At 41.7% G+C, this 17,004-nt stretch overlaps 1 protein-coding gene across 2 annotated transcripts in view; it reads right to left on the reverse strand.

Moving 5' to 3' along the window:
• LOC139367673 (beta-catenin-like protein 1) overlaps window positions 1-5,635 on the reverse strand; it is a 40,318-nt gene extending 34,683 nt beyond the window's left edge. Inside the window, exons 1-2 of one of the 2 annotated variants that reach the window (XM_071105955.1) lie at window positions 5,473-5,635; window positions 2,383-2,565 (exon numbers count right to left, since the gene is read on the reverse strand). In XM_071105955.1, the coding sequence (XP_070962056.1) occupies window positions 2,383-2,565; window positions 5,473-5,502 (213 nt within the window). In that variant the 5' untranslated portion in view covers window positions 5,503-5,635. The remainder of the gene's footprint in view (window positions 1-2,382; window positions 2,566-5,472) is intronic. The other variant, XM_071105956.1, reaches the window with a different exon arrangement.
• Window positions 5,636-17,004: the final 11,369 nt, after the last annotated feature.

Below are 17,004 nucleotides of genomic sequence, written 5' to 3' on the forward strand. Positions count from 1 at the left end.
ACCACACTCAATGAGCTGTATTCCGCCATAAGCAAACATGAAAACTCTCATCCAGAGGAGGCGCTCCTAGTGGCCGGGGACTTAATGCAGGGAAACTTAAATCAGTTTTATCAAATTTCTATCAGCATGTTAAATGTGCAACCAGAGGGAAAAAAAACTCTAGACCACCTTTACTCATCATACAGAGACGCGTACAAAGCTCTCCCTCGCCCTCCATTTGGCAAATCTGACCATAATTCTATCCTCCCGATTCCTGCTTACAAGCAAAAATGAAAGCAGGAAGCACCAGTGACTTGATCAATAAAAGTGTTCAGATGAAGCAGATGGTAAGCTACAGGACCGTTTTGCTAGCACAGACTGGAATATGTTCCAGATTTATTCTAATGGCATTGAGGAGTACACCATATCACCATATCATTGGCTTCATCAATAAGTGCATCGATGACGTCGTCTCCACAGTGACTCTACGTACATACCCAACCAGAAGCCATGGATTACAGGCAACTTCCACACTGAGCTAAAAGCTAGAGCTGCCGCTTTCAAGGTGCGGGACTCTAACCTATAACTTATAAGAAATCCCACTATGCCCTCCAAGGAACCATCAAACAGGCAAAGCGTCAATACAGGATCAAGATCAAATCGTACTACACAGACTCTGACGCTCGTCAGATGTGGCAGGGCTTGCAAGCCATTACAGACTACAAAGGGAAGCACAGGCGAGAGCAGCCCAGTGACACATGCATACCAGACGGGCTAAACTACTTCTACGCTCTCTTCAAGGTAAATTACACTGAAACATGCATGAGAGCATCAGCTGATCCAGAAGACTGTGATCACGCTCTCCGAAGCCGATGTGAGTAAGACCTTTAAACAGGCTCAACATTCACAAGGCTACAGGGCCAGACGGATTTCCAGGACATGTACTGCAAGCATGCGCTGACCAACTAGCAAGTGTCTTCACTGACATTTTCAACTTCTCCCTGTCCGAGTCTGTACCAACATGTTTTAAGCAGACTACCATAGTCCCTGTGCCCAAGAATACTAAGGTAACCTGCCTAAACGACTACCGACCAGTAGCACTCACGTCTGTAGCCAATTTGCAAATGCCCTATGTGAGAATGCCATTCATTGACTACAGCTCAGCGTTCAACACTCAGCGTTCAACACCAAATCTCATCAATAAGCTAAGGACCCGGGGACTAAACACCTCCCTCAGCAACTGGATCCTGGACTTCCTGACGCGCCGCCGCCCCCCCCAGGTGGTAAGGGTAGGTAACAACACATCCGCCACGCTGATCCTCAACACCGGGGGCCTTTCAGGGGTGCGTGCTTAGTCCCGTCCTGTACTCCCTGTTCACTCGGCACGGCCAGGCACAACTTCAACACCATCATTAAGTCTGCCGATGACAACAGAGCTCGGCCTGATCACCGACAGGTCTGGCCGTGTGGTGCCAGGATAACAACCTCTCCCTCAACGTGATCAAGATTAAGGAGATGATTGTGGACTACAGGAAAAGGAAGACCGAGCACACCCCCATTCTCATCGACAGGTCTGCAGTGGAGCAGGTTGAGAGCTTCAAGTTCCTTGGTGTCCACATCACCAACAAACTAACATGGTCCAAGCACACCAAGACAGTCGTGAAGAAGACACGACAAAACGTATTCCCCCTCAGGAGACTGAAAAGATTTGGCATGGATCCTCAGATCCTCATAAGGTTATATAGCTGCACCATCGAGAGCATTCTGACTGGTTGCATCACTGCTTGGTATGGCAACGCTCGGCCTACAATCGCAAGGCACTACAGAGGGTAGTGCGTACAGCCCAGTACATCACTGTGGCCAAGCTTCCTGCCATCCAGGACCTCTATACCAAGCGGTGTCAGAGGAAGGCCCTAAAAATGATCCATCCACCCTAGTCGTAGACTATCATAGACTGTTCTCTCTGCTACAGCACGGCAAGCGGTACCGGAGCGCCAAGTCTAGGTCCAAGAGGCTTCTACCCCCAAGCCATAAGACTCCTGAACATCTAATCAAGTGGCTACCCAGACTATTTGCATTGCTGCCCCCTCTTTTACACCATTGTTACTCTGTTATTATCGATGCATAGTCGCTTTAATAACTCTACCTACATGTACATATTACCTCAATTACCTCCACTTACTGGTGCCCCTGCACATTGACTCATTACCGGTACCCCCTGTATATTGTCTTGCCATTGTTATTTTACTGCTGCTATTTAATTACTTATTCCTCTTATTTCTTATTCTTATTTTTTAAACTGCATTGTTGGTTAAGGGCTTGTAAGTAAGCATTTCACCTGTTGTATTCGGTGCATATGACAATTTGATTTGATTGATTTTATGTCAGTAAAACTTTGCCCACCTCTTGGTCGTCTGCGTCCTCATCATCATCCATGAGTTTCTCCAGTATCCTCTTCCTGTCACCACTCGGGTCCTCACCGTCATCTCTCTCCAGGCGTCTGGCCAGGTCTCTGCCAACCTTCTTGCTTCTGGGGTCATCACCATCATCATCATCATCCCGCAGACGCTTTGCCCCCCTGTCAGGCTACAATGAAGATCACACCATCAACACCATGTTGAGCAGGTACATCAAAACAGGGATGTCAAGTCATAAGGCTTTGCAATGTATCCAAGCAAACAGTTAATAATGTAGCAAATGCATTCATCTTTACATGCAATAGTACTTGCTTTTCTGATACACACTATGGCCAAAAGTATGTGGACAAATTAAAATCTGTGTATTCCACACCCATTGCTGACAGGTGTATAAAATTGAGCACACAACCATGCAATCTCCATAGAAACACATTGGCCTTACTGAAGAGCTCAATGTGGTACCGTCATTGGATGCCACCTTTCAAACAACGGCTCTGCCGAGAAGTGGTTAACCACACAAGCTCACAGAACAGAACTGCCGAATTCTAAAGTAGATCGGAATGGCCGATTAATCGGGGCCGATTTCAAGTTTTCATAACAATTGGAAATCGGTATTTTTGGGCGCCGATTTCCCGATTTCTTTTTTTTATTATTATTTTTTTACACCTTTATTTAATCTTTATTTAACTAGGCAAGTAAGTTAAGAACACATTCTTATTTTCAATGACGGCCTAGGAACCGTGGGTTAATAACTGCCTTGTTCAGGGGCAGAAGGACAGATTTTCACCTTGTCAGCTCGGGGGATCCAATCTTGCAACCTTACAGTTAACTAGTCCAACGCAATAACGACCTGCCTCTCTCTCGTTGCATTCCACAAGGAGACTGTTACGCGAATGCAGTAAACCAAGGTAAATTGCTAGCTAGCATTACATTTATCTTATAAAAAAACAATCAATCATAATCACTAGTTAACTATACATGGTTGATGATATTACTAGATATTATCTAGCGTGTCCTGCGTTGCATATAATCTGACTAAGCATACAAGTATCTGACTGACCGGTGGTAGGCAGAAGCAGGCGCGTAAACATTCATTCAAACAGCACTTTCATGCGTTGTTGCTGGTTCGAGCCCAGGGAGGCGTGAGGAGAGGGACGGAAGCTATACTGTTACACTGGCAATACTAAAGTGACTATAAGAACATCCCATATTCAAAGGTTAATGAAATAGAAATGGTATAGAGGGACATAGTCCTATAATAACTACAACCTAAAACTTCTTACCTGGGAATATTGAAGACTCATGTTAAAAGGAACCACCAGCTTTCATATGTTCTCATGTTCTGAGCAAGGAACTGAAACGTTAGCTTTCTTACATGGCACATATTGCACTTTTACTTTCTTCTCCAACACTTTGTTTTTGCATTATTTAAACATGTTTCATTATTTACTTGAGGCTAAATTGATTTTATTGATGTATTATATTAAGTTTAAATAAGTGTTCATTCAGTATTGTTGTAATTGTCATTATTACAAATAAAAATAAAATATATATTTTTTTTAAATCGGTATCGGCTTTTATGGTCCTCCAATGACCGGTATCGGCGTTGAAAAATCATAAATCGGTCGACCTCTATTCTAAAGCATGTAAAAATCTTCTGTCCTCGGTTGCAACACTCACAACCGAGTTCCAAACTGCCCCTGGAAGCAACGTCAGCACAAGAACTGTATGTCGGGAGCGTCACGAAATGGGTTTCCGTGGCCGATTTGCTGCACACAAGTTTAAGATCACCACGTGCAATGCCAAGCGTCAGCAGGAGTGGTTTAAAGCTCACCACCAATGGAAACAAGTTTTCTGGAGTGATGAATCGCGCTTCACCATCTGGCAGTCCGACGGAGGAATCTGGGTTTGGCGGATGCCAGGAAAACGCTACAGTGCCTTGCAAAAGGATTCACCCCCTTGGCGGTTTTTCTATTTTGTTGCACTACAACCTGTAATTTAAATGGATTTTTATTTGGATTTCATGTAATGGACAGATACAAAATAGTCCAAATATAAATTTTTAAAAATGCCAAGGTGGGGTGAATACTTTCGCAAGCCACTGTACCTGCCCCAATGCATAGTGCCAACTGTAAAGTTTGGTGGAGGAGGAATATTGATCTGGGGCTGCTTGTTCATAATTTAGGCCCCTTAGTTCCAGTGAAGGGAAATCTTAACTCGAAGGCACGCAATGACATTCTAGACGAATCTGTGCTTACAACTTTGTGGCAACAGTTTGGGGAATTCCCTTTCCTGTTTCAGCATGACAATGCCCCCGTGCACAAATCGAGGTACATGCAGAAATGGATTGTTGAGATCAGTGTGGAAGAACTTGACTGGCATGCGCAGAGCCCCGACCTCAACCCTATACAACACCTTTGGGATGAATTGGAAAGCCGACTGCAAGCCAGGCCTAAACGCCCAACATTAGTGTTCGACCTCACTAATGCTCTTGTGGCTGAATGGAAGCAAGTCCATGCAGCAATGTTCCAACATCTAGTGGAAAGCCTTCCCAGAAGAGTGGAGGCTGTTATAGCAGGAAAGGGGTGACCAACTCCATATTAATGCCCATTATTTTTTAAATGGGATGTTCGCAGGTGTCCACATACATTTGGTCATGTAGTGTGCTCAAGAAATTACATTCCACGAAAGCAACATTACTTTAGCTAACAAGGCTGAGCCACAGATAGAAAAAATAGCAAATATCTTCAGCTGAGCTAAGTTAGGCAAGCGTTTGTATCACAAGATAGCTAGCTTAGCTAGCTACTGTAGTTAGTTAGCTACAGTAACTTGTTAACTGTATGTGCTAACGTTTTTTAGGCTAACTTGACATCAGATAGCCAACTCCTTAAATTTGTCACAACGTTAACTAGCTAAACGAACTTGGTTTATTCGCTAAATACCAATAATTTTAGCCAGTAACGTTACTATAGGGCTAGAGTCAAAGACGCTGTTTACAGCACCCTTATTTTGCTAACTAACGTTACCGGTAAGTTAGCTAGCTAGGATATGAGGATATGTCTAACCAGCTAATTACCTGATAATTCAGTAGCTCGCCTACGTCCATGACGAAATGTTAAGTTTCGGGCAAACGTTACAGTTACCAACAATAAATAGTGGCTATGTCAGCCTCGCAATGTCCCGCTACAAACTTAAAACAGCAAATGTTACCGTAAAGCACTTCGTTGTCGTGATATTCTGAAGAGGAGGCTTGCTTTGAGGAACTGTGATGGGGACTTGACATTCCAAGGGCCTTAGCTGTAGGTCCCCATAAATTAAGAGCCAACACGTTTTCCTGTTTACTTTACAAGTTGCACAGATACTATAGAGTGACATTGAATTTACATTTATTGTTATACGATAATTATGCAGGTGGTAACTTTTACAGGACTTCTTTATTTTATTTTCAGGATTTGCAGCATTGTAATTGCATAATCATAATACTGTTATTGATTCAAAAATAATTACAGAGCAACTATGGCATGATGCAACACACGCACACACACAGTCACACACAAATACACTCTATACAGCCTTGTAGGTCCTCTAACAGAGTGTCTGTAAAATAAAAATAAAAAAGAAATAAAGATTCAGCGCAAGGCTGCATGTGAGACAAGCGGAAAAACACCTTTTCAATCTGCATCATTCGGGATTTATGAGTGTTGTCTGGCAGGGGCCTCCATGTTGTCACCCTTCACTGTGACCAGCGATCTGTGACAGTAGTGCAATAGCAACAATATCCAAACAGGAGGCCATTGTAAACCAGTCAAGCTTGCGATGCTAGCAACACAAGGGAAAAGAGAGGAGACGGGCAGTAAAATTCTAAGTTAGAAAACACAAGCAAAAGTATGGTATCTTTAAAGCTATTTTTTTATTTATTTGTATTTTTTTTTCTTTTTTTTTCTTTCTAGTTGAGTATATTATTTATATTGCTTTGTCTTGTCTGTATGTGTGTATGTTCAAAACTTAATAAACAGAGTTAAAAAAAAAGAAAAAAAAAAAAGAAAACACAAGCACTTTGGCAAGGCAAAATACTCACACTTCATGACGCTGTTACAATTGATGGAAAAATATGGTTGTTCTTACCAATCCAGTGAAGATGACCCTACTGTATAAAAGCCAAGCAGGGTGTTGATAAACAGGTGTTGATAAACAAAGAAGGAGAAAAGTGTGAGTGGCTATGGTCAACGGTCAGCAGTGTCTCCAAACCCCCCTGCTATGTAGGTAATTAAAATCTGTCTTACCTCACACTACACATGCTGTGTTTGAGATGGAAAATATACCATAAAGGCTCCAAGAAACGCTGCTGGAGGTGACATCTCTCATAACCTTGGCGGCCGTGAATGATGAGCAGTGTGTGGTAATGCTAAATTTAATGTAGGCTTTTTCCATTTCAAGGAGTCCACAATTGTTATTTTAATGTTCTCCATGGCTATATTACTTTGTCCTGTCTGGGTGTTTTGCTTGGTTGAAACTTTCCTGCGAAGACATAAGAGAACATTGTTACTGTTATTATGAAGACTTAAAGTCGGAGAAAGAACCCATGATTAATGGTACTGCATTACAAACCAGGCCCAAGGCACTTGGCCCTGGAAACCATTGGAACATCTATTAAACCTGTAAAATTAATGTTTGGCTGAAAGTAATTACCCAGAGACTTAATTACCAACGATTTTTATGGCCCTCTGGTTGTTGTAGTTTTTCTATTACCTCCCTCCTAAAGCAATAAAACAAGGCCAGCTGTGGTGCTATTAAAAACTCTCTATCCTCCTCCAGACTTAAAACTTGATTAACTGCAGTCAAAACCTTGTTTAATCTTTAATACACAGATACAACATCAACTATTGTTTTAAAGACGTTAACCTGTTCCTTAACACAAAGATGGTCAAGGAAAGCGTATAGGAAAGCCTATAACTGAGCTGTATTATATTAAAGGTACACTCAGTGAAAATTAAATTGCCACAAGCAGCACCGCAGATATTGAGATGAGCAAGATGCAAGACTTCACTCTCGCACAGTCACACATCTGTGCATGTGCATGGGTTCGCTTCACACTGTTACAGCGTGGGAGCCACAGGACAAAACAGGAGAAGTTAAGCCTTGCGTTTCAATGCTCTTAGTTGATATGGAAATTGAACCACTATGCGGTTTACTTTCTGCATCTACGTCATATCGCTGAGTCTTCCTTTAATCAACATAAGATGTGGTTACTGGTTACAGTTTCCTCTACTTTGTCCTTATGGCATTCAAATCAACATGCAGGAGCATATTCCTAACAGTGGCTTTGACAACAATGTTAATCAACAACCATCTGCAAAGGGATCCCCTGACAGAAGGAAATTCTTATCAGAACGTGATGTCTGCTTCAAAATTTGTTCATATTCAGCTCCTCTATACAACAAAGACATGACGCACATTGGATGTGAATACAAGTACTAGTAGAGGAGGCTGGTGAAGTGAAGAAATTTCATAAAAATGAATGGAATAAAGTGAATGGAATGGTATCAAACACATGGAAGCCAGGTGTTTGATGTGTTTGAGACCATTCCATTAATTCTGTTCCAGACAATATTTGCCTGTCCTCCCCATTTAAAGTGCCACCAGCCACCACTGCAAGTATTATATAGGAATATGTAAACTTGAGGTAAAAAAAAAAGACCTTGTCAGTACCATTAGGGATGCATGCCTGAGGAGTCAGTGAAAGGCAGGTACTGTAAAACATAAAACAGAAGATGTCACAGATGACAGGTTTCTTCATGTCTATTCAGCTGCAGTGCAGTCATCATGTGAGCAATGACTTTCAAGGACCATTTGCCAAAAAGTCTTTTTCAAAAATCTTTAAATCAATCAACTCTTGTTTCCTCCTGCTGAACCCCAAAGCCACCATGAATCTCCACTGTTCAACAGAATTAAATTAACTTGTACCATGATCCCTGAAGATGCTGGGCTTTTCACACAGTGTCTGCTCACTGTGTTAATGACATCTCTCCCCCCCAATGTATTTGGGCTGTGCCGCTGGATCCTTTCCATTGAATTCCACCCGTTTCCTTTCATTCGGAGCAATATAATTTCACACAAGCTGTGAGAGCTGATTACGCTAATCTGCAGAGGTCGCCAGTGATTGCATCGCAGCAGAGCAGCTACGCTGAGTGTGCCGGGCTCCACACTGTGACTTCATTATTTAACATCAGGGGGATATGGTGGCCTGACTTTGTGAAATACAAAGCATTGTTTGGCCCATGAGTCAGATGGTGCAATCAAATTAATTGCATAATTTCTTCTGAGATATTTCCACCACACACATGTTTCCCTCCACAAAACAATTGGGGTTCATAAGTGTTGTACCTACTTAAATAAAGGTTAAAACATATATATTTAATAATAAATATGGGCCTATACAGGTGTAGGATCTTAATTGGATAACTTTCCTGCAATGCATTTGAGGTTTAAAAAGGCTTCTGAAATTAGTAATTTACACATAAAAATTTCAGACTTGATTTTCCCTCACGAAAAATGTTTCAGCCCATACATACAGTGCCTTGCAAAGTATTCCCCTGCCTTGGCGTTTTTTCTATTTTGTTGCATTACAACCTGTCATTTAAATTGATTATTATTTGGACTTCATGTAATGGATAGACACAAAATAGTCCAAATTGGTGAAGTGAAAAAACAAAAAAAACAAAAACTTGTTTCAAAAAATTCAAAAAAATAAAAAACAGAAAAGTGGTGAGTACATATGTATTCACCCCTTTGCTATGAAGCCCCTAAATAAGATCTGGTGCAACCAATTAACTTCAGAAGTTACCTAATTAGTTCAATAAAGTCCACCTGTGTGCAATCTGTGTCACATGATCTGTCACATGATCTAAGTATATATACAGCTGTTCTGAAAGGCCCCAGAGTCTGCAACACCACTAAGCAAGGGGCACCACCAAGCAAACGGCACTATGAAGACCAAGGAGCTCTCCAAACAGGTCAGGGACAAAGTTGTGGAGAAGTACAGATCAGGGTTGGCTTATATAAAAATATCAGACACTTTGAACATTCCACAGAGCACCATTAAATCCAGTATTAAAAAATGGAAAGAATATGGCACCATAACAAACCTGCCAAGAAAGGGCTGTCCACCAAAACTCACAGACCAGGCAAGGAGGGCATTAATCGGAGAGGTAACAAAGAGACCAAAGATAACCCTGAAGGACCTGCAAAGCTCCACATGGGAGACTGGAGTATCTGTCCATAGGACCACTTTAAGCCACACACTCCACAGAGCTGGGCTTTACGGAAGAGTGTCCAGAAATAAATAAGCAAACATATTTGGTGTTCACCAAAAGGCATGTGGGAGACTCTCCAAACATATGGAAGAAGGTACTCTGGTCAGATGAGACTAAACTTGAGCTTTTTGGCCATCAAGGAAAACACTATGTCTGGTGAAAACCCAACACTTCTCGTCACCCCCAGAACACCATCCCAGTGACGCATGGTGGTGGCAGAATCATGCTGTGGGGATAATTTTTCATCATCAGGGACTGGGAAACTGGTCAGAATTGAAGGAATGATGGGTGGAGCTTAATGCAGTGAAATTCTTGAGGGAAACATGTTTCAGTCTTCCAGAGATTTGAGACTGGGACGGAGGTTCACCTTCCAGCAGGACAATGACCCTAAGCATACTGCTAAAGCAACATCGAGTGGTTTAAGGGGAAACATTTAAATGTCTTGGAATGGCCTAGTCAAAACCCGACCTCAATCCAATTGAGAATCTGTGGTATGACTTAAAGATTGCTGTACACAAGCAGAACCCATCCAACTTGAAGGAGCTGGAGCAGTTTTGCCTTGAAGAATGGGCAAAAATCTCAGTGGCTAGATGTGCCAAGCTTATAGAGACATACCCCAAGAGACTTGCAGCTGTAATTGCTGCAAAAGGTGGCTCTACATAGTACTGACTTTGGGGGGGTGATTAGTTATGCATGCTCAAGTTATCAGTTGTTTTGTCTTATTTCTTGTTGGTTCACAATAAAACATATTTTGCATCTTCTAGTGGTAGGCATGTTGTGTAAATCAAATTATAAAAAATACAAATACATCTATTTTAATTCCAGGTTGTAAGGCAACAAAACAGGAAAAAATGCCAAGGGGGTGTCACGTTCGGACCTTTATTTCCTTTGTTTTGTCTTTATTTTGTATTGTCAGGGCGTGAGCTGGGGTAGGCAGTCTATGTTTGTTTTTCTATGTTTGGTTTCTGTTTCGTGAAAATAAAATAAAAGAGAGCCGCACACTCTTGGAGCTCAGATGCAAAAATTTAATACCAACGTTTCGACAGCCAAGCTGTCTTCATCAGGGTATAATTTCGGCCTAGTATGGTTCTCAATCAGAAGCAGGTGTCGTTAGTTGTCTGAGAATCATACTTAGGTAGCCTGGGTTTCACTTTTGAGTTGTGGGTGTTTGTTTTCCGTGTGTGTGTTTGTTGCCACACGGTACTGTTTCGGTTTCGTTCGTTTCACGTTTATTGTTTTGTAGTGTTCAGGTTATGTCTTTAAATAAACGTTATGGACACTTACCACGATGCTCATTGGTCCTCCGATCCTTCTCACTTCTCCTCCTCAGAAGAGGAGGAGGAATGCCGTTACAGGGGGGTGAATACTTTTGCAAGCCACTGTAAATGTCCATTAGTTATAATTCACATAATAATTATAATTTCCTGTAGATGCAGGATTATTTTCCTGCTGTAGCAAACTGGCTCAAATTAAGATCCTTACACACCTCACTTAAATATCCAACCTCTGTATGTTTACAGTATAGCTGGCAAACATATTTCTGTTAGTTTGTGACATTATTCAGGGTGTGTGAATCGAGGGATCAAGGGGTCTTAAACCATAGGAAAAAAAGTGTATCAATGATACAGAATCAATAAATACAGACAAGACTAGACCTTGTGGCCTTGTGCTGAAATATGTAATGCCAGCTATACTGTAAACATACAGAGGTTGGATATTTAAATGAGGTGTATAAGGACAGGGGGTTTGCCATCTTAATCTGGAGCCTATGTTGAATGTAGGAATCTCCTTATCATCTCAGTGGTTGCAAAAAGTCTGAAATAAATCTACATTGAGAGCAAATCAGTCTCAGCAAATTTGAATAAGTGAAACTTCCTGTCCATTCACATTTGTTTTGATGAACATGGATGAATCGGAAGTGACAGATGCATGTTTGTGTGGTGCTTTCTAGATAAGGATAGACAAGCTTTAATCGTCACCCCACAACATTTTCTTTGCGATCCAGAGCAGGTTAGGAGCTGCAGGATTCCTGTGTCTAACACAGCAGTGTTGGCTGGCTTGCGGTAACACAGGGGAAAGCTAATGAATTTTATATTGGAACGAATATGTTTACTGCGATGCTACGGAGGCCTGTGCTTTGGTTGATCACTAAAGGACCAGGTGCAGTGCTTGGGGCAGCCAATGTGCACACACACACACACACACACACACCTAAAGACATATACAGGATACAAAAATTGTGTGTACAAAACATTTCAGAACCTCTTGCATAAAGATACATTCACACACACACTTCAGTTTTGTGGTCATTTCAGGCACAAGTGATGCTTATAAATCACATTTTCATAGTCTTCAATATTCCCTATGAATAATTCTGAATAAACTCCTATGATGAGCCCAAAGCATTCAGGGACTGAGCGGCAGACATGAGAGGAAGTCTGTATCCATTAGTGCCTCTCAGAACCAAAACTTGCATACCTCACCATAAATCTTGATAGAGGGATACATACTGTAACATGCTTTAAAAAAGCATAAAGGTAGAGCAGCACCACAGATATTGAGATACGCGAGATGCAAGACTTTTCTCTCACATATTCACATACAGTATCTGCGCATGTGCACGGGTTCCCATCATGCTGTTCACAGCATGGTAGCCAGGCCACCAAAACAGCAGAGAAGTTGAGCCTCACACTTCTACGCTCTTAGTGGTTGTGGAAATTGACCCACTATACAGTTTAGCCTACTTTCTGCCATGTCATTATGCTCAGTCTACCTTTTAACCTTGACTTCTCATTCACTATTACAATATAGAGGATACCATCTATTGAAAATACCTATAATAGCCTGAATACCTTATATATTTCAAATAATTACTCCATACATTTTCTCTGACTTCCAAAAGTACTAGTTCAATTTTGAATGCCCTGCAGGACAGACAAATGTGCCAATTCACACACTTATCAAGAGAACATACCTGGTCATCCCTACTGCCTCTGATCTGGCGGACTCACTAAACGCAAATGCTTTGTTTGTGAATTATGTCTGAGTGTTGGAGTGTGCCCCTGGCTATTGCTTAATATAAGGAATGTGAAATTATTTATACTTTTACTTTTTATTTTGATACTTACATTTACTTTTGATACTTAAGTATATTTAAAACCAAATACTTTTAGACTTTTACTCAAGTAGTATTTTACTGGGTGACTTTCCCCTTTACTTGAGTCATTTTCTATTAAGGTATCTTTAGTTTTTATCAAGTATGATATTTGGGACTTTTTACACCACTGATTTGATCTTACATTAAGTCTCTCATGACAGCCTTAATGGAGTCAAATATAGCTGATTTGGTTGTGTATGCAAAAAATATATATACTGAACAAAAAAATAAATGCAACATGCAACAATTTCAAGGATTTTATTGTGTTACAGTTCATATAAAGAAATCAGTCAATTGAAATAAATTCATTAGGCCCTAATCTATGTATTTCACATGACTGGGAATACAGATATGCATCTTTTAGTCACATATACCTTAAATAAAAGGTAGGGGCGTGGATCAGTATCTGGTGTGACCACCATTTGCCTCGTGCAGCGCGACACATCTCCTTCACATAGAGTTGACCAGGCTGTGGATTGTGGCCTGTGGAATGTTGTCCCACTCCTCTTCAATGGCTGTGCGAAGTTTCTGGTTGGGAACTGGAACATGCTGTTGTACTCGTAGATCCAGAGAATTCCAAACATGCTCAATCAATGACATGTCTGGTGAGAATGCAGGCCGTAGAAGAACTTGGACATTTTCAGTCTCAGGAATTGTGTACATGCCTAGTTAAATAAATAAAAGGTTACATATTTTGGTGGCGAACTAATGGCATGACAATGGGCCTCAGGATCTTGCCACAATATCTCTATGCATCAGCGGAGGCTGCTGAGAGGAGGGACGGTTCATAGTAATGGCTGGAACAAAGTGAATAGAATGGCATCAAACCACGTGTTTGATGTATTTGATACCATTCCACTGATTCCGCTCCAGTCATTACCACGAGCCCATTTTCCCCAATTAATGTGCCACCAGCCTCCTGTTCTGTGCATTCAAATTGCCATAGATAAAATGCAATTGTGTTCGTTGTCTGTAGCTTATGCCTGCCCATACCATAATCCCACTGTCACCAATCTGTTTACAACCTTGATATCAGCAAACCTCTCATACACACAATGCCATACACGTGGTCTGCGGTTCTCAGGCTGGTTGAAGGTACTGCCAAATTCTCTAAAACGACTTTGGTAAAGAAATTAACATTAAACTCTCTGGCATCAGTTCTGGTGGACATTCCTGCAGTCAGTATGCCAATTGCACTCTCCCTCAAAACTTGAGACATCTGTGGCATTGTGTTGTATGACAAAACTGCACATTTTAGGGTGGCCTTCTATTGTTCTCATTACAAGGTGCACCTGTGTGATGATAATGTTGTTTAATCAGCTTCTTGATATGCCATATCTGTCAGGTGGATGGATTATCTTGGCAAAGGAGAAATGCTCACTAACAGGGATGAAAACAAATTTGTGCACAAAATTTTGAGAGAAATAAGCTTTTTGTGCGTATGGAACATTTCTGGGATATTTTATTTCAGCTCATGAAACATGGAACCAACACTTCACGTTTATATTTTTGTTCAGTGTATATAAAATATGTTTTTACTGTTACATACACTGGATAGGTGCAGTGGAATGTGTTGTTTTACAGGGTCAGGCAGAGTAGCACAGCGCCTCTGGAGCAAATTAGGGTTAAGTGCCTTGTTCAAGGGCACATAGACAGATTTGTCAGCTTCACGACTCGGGTATTCAAACCAGCGACCTTTCTGTTCCTGACCCAATGCTCTAACTACTTAACTACCTGCCACCCTATTAATCTAACAGTAAAATGATTGTGTTGAGACTGAAAGCACTCCCTTATATAGTAAGGAAGCTAATTCAACAGATGTGAGAGGTCAGGGGTGAACACAGTGCTAACAGCTGCAGGGCCCAGGGAGCAGGTTTGAGGTGGATGGCAGGCTTGGATACATGGGAATCACACGGGAGCAGAGCTGAGAAAGTCAGGTGTGAGACCTTGATAAAAGCCAGAATTACATTTTAATTAAAAGTAACACTAATGGAGGCAGATAACACAAAAAGTCTAAAATACATGTTCACTTAAAAGTTCAGATTTTCATCACCGGCATTATATATTAAACAACATGAGTCTTTGGTGAATCTAAACAAAGTCAGCAAGGTGCCCTCTTTGTTGATGTGAGCCTTGAGGTGACCTCCCCTCCTCTGAGAGCACGATCCAGGCAGCTTGAAATCAAATGTTGACAAAGAATTGCAGACCCTATCAGAATGCTGAAGTGAGGGCCATGGTGACCAGACCACTGTGGTTTACTGCCTGCCGTCATGGGGCTTTGAAGAGTGCATGACCTTCATGTAAATTAGCCCACATCTCATTAGCTCTCCACAGGCGTATGGAGGGAGGAAGAGCAGGTGTAGGTGGACATATTAGGACATACAGTCAAAAGTTTGGACACAACTACTCATTTAATGATTTTTCTTTATTTTTTACTATTTCCTACATTGTAGAATAATAGTGAAGACATCACAACTATGAAATAACACATATGGAATCAAAATATATTTTATCTTTTAGATTCTTCAAAGTAGTCACCCTCTGCTTTGATGACAGCTTTGCACACTCTTGGCATTCTCTCAACCAGCGTCACCTGGAACGCTTTTCTTGAAGGAGTTCCCACATATGCTGAGCACTTGTTGACTGCTTTTCCTTCACTCTGCGGTCCAACTCATCCCAAACCATCTCAATTGGGTTGAGGTCGGGTGATTGTGGAGACCAGGTCATCTGATGCAGCACTCCATCACTCTCCTTATTGGTCAAATAACGCTTACACAGCCTGGATGTGTGTTGGGTCATTGTGCTGTTGAAAAACAAATGATAGTCCCACTAAGCCCAAACCAGATGGGATGGCGTATTGCTGCAGAATGCTGTGGTAGCCATGCTGGTTAAGTGTGCCTTGAATTCGAAATAAATAAAATCAAATCCAATTTTATTGGTCACATACACATGGTTAGCAGATGTTATTGCGAGTGTAGTGAAATGCTTATTCTTCTAGATCTGACAGTGCAGCAGTATCTTACAGGTAATATCTAACAATTCCACAATAAAACCTAATATCTAACAAATTCCACAACAAAACCTAATACACACAATCTAGTAAAGGAATGGGATAAGAATATATAAACATAAAATATATGGATGTGCAGTGACAGAGCGGCTAAGATGCAATAGATAGTGTAGTATACAGTATATACATGAGATAAGTAACGCAAGAGATGTAAACATTCTTAAACTGGCATTATTTTAGTGACTAGTGTTCCATTTATTAAAGTGTCCAATGATTTCAAGTCTGTAGGTAGGCAGCTGCCTCTCTGTGCTAGTGATGGCTGTTTAACTATCTGATGCCCTTGACATAGTAACTGTTTAACAATCAGTCTGTCACAGCTTTGACGCACCTGTACTGACCTCGCCTTCTGGACGGAAGCAGGGTGAACAGGCAGTGGCTCGGGTGGTTAAAGTCCTTGATGGTCTTTTTTGCCTTCCTGTGACATTGGGTGTTGTAGGTGTCCTAGAGGGCAGGTAGTTTGCCCCTGGTGATGTGTTGTGCAGACAGCACCACCCTCTGGAGAGCCTTGCGGTTTTGGGCGGTGCAGTTGCCGTACCAGGCGATGATACAGCCCGACAGGATGCTCTCGATTGTGCACCTATAAAGTCAGTAAGGGTTTTCGGTGACAAGCCACATTTTTTCAGCCTCCTTAGGTTGAAGAGGCACTGTTGCGCCTTCTTTACCACACGGTCTGTGTGAGTTGACCATTTCAGTTTGTCGGTGATATGTACACAGAGGAACTTAAAACTTTCCACCTTCTCCACTGCTGTCCCGTCGATGTGGATAGGGGCGTGCTCCCTTTGCTGTTTCCTGAAGTCCACCATCATTTCTTTTGTTTTGCTGACATTGAGTGAGAGGTTATTTTCCTGACACCACACTCCGAGGGCCCTCACCTCCTCCCTGTAGGCCGACTCGTCATGGTTGGTAATAAAGCCTACCTCTCATGTGTCGTCTGCAAACTTTATGATTTGTAGGCGTGCATGGCCACGCAGTCGTGGGTGAACAGGGAGTACAGGAGGGGGCTGAGAACGCACCCTTGTGGGGTCCCAGTGTTGAGGAGCAGCGGGGTGGAGATGTTGTTTCCTACCC

Source organism: Oncorhynchus clarkii, chromosome 16 (assembly GCF_045791955.1).
Source record: "Oncorhynchus clarkii lewisi isolate Uvic-CL-2024 chromosome 16, UVic_Ocla_1.0, whole genome shotgun sequence".
NCBI classification, from domain to species: Eukaryota; Metazoa; Chordata; class Actinopteri; order Salmoniformes; family Salmonidae; genus Oncorhynchus; species Oncorhynchus clarkii.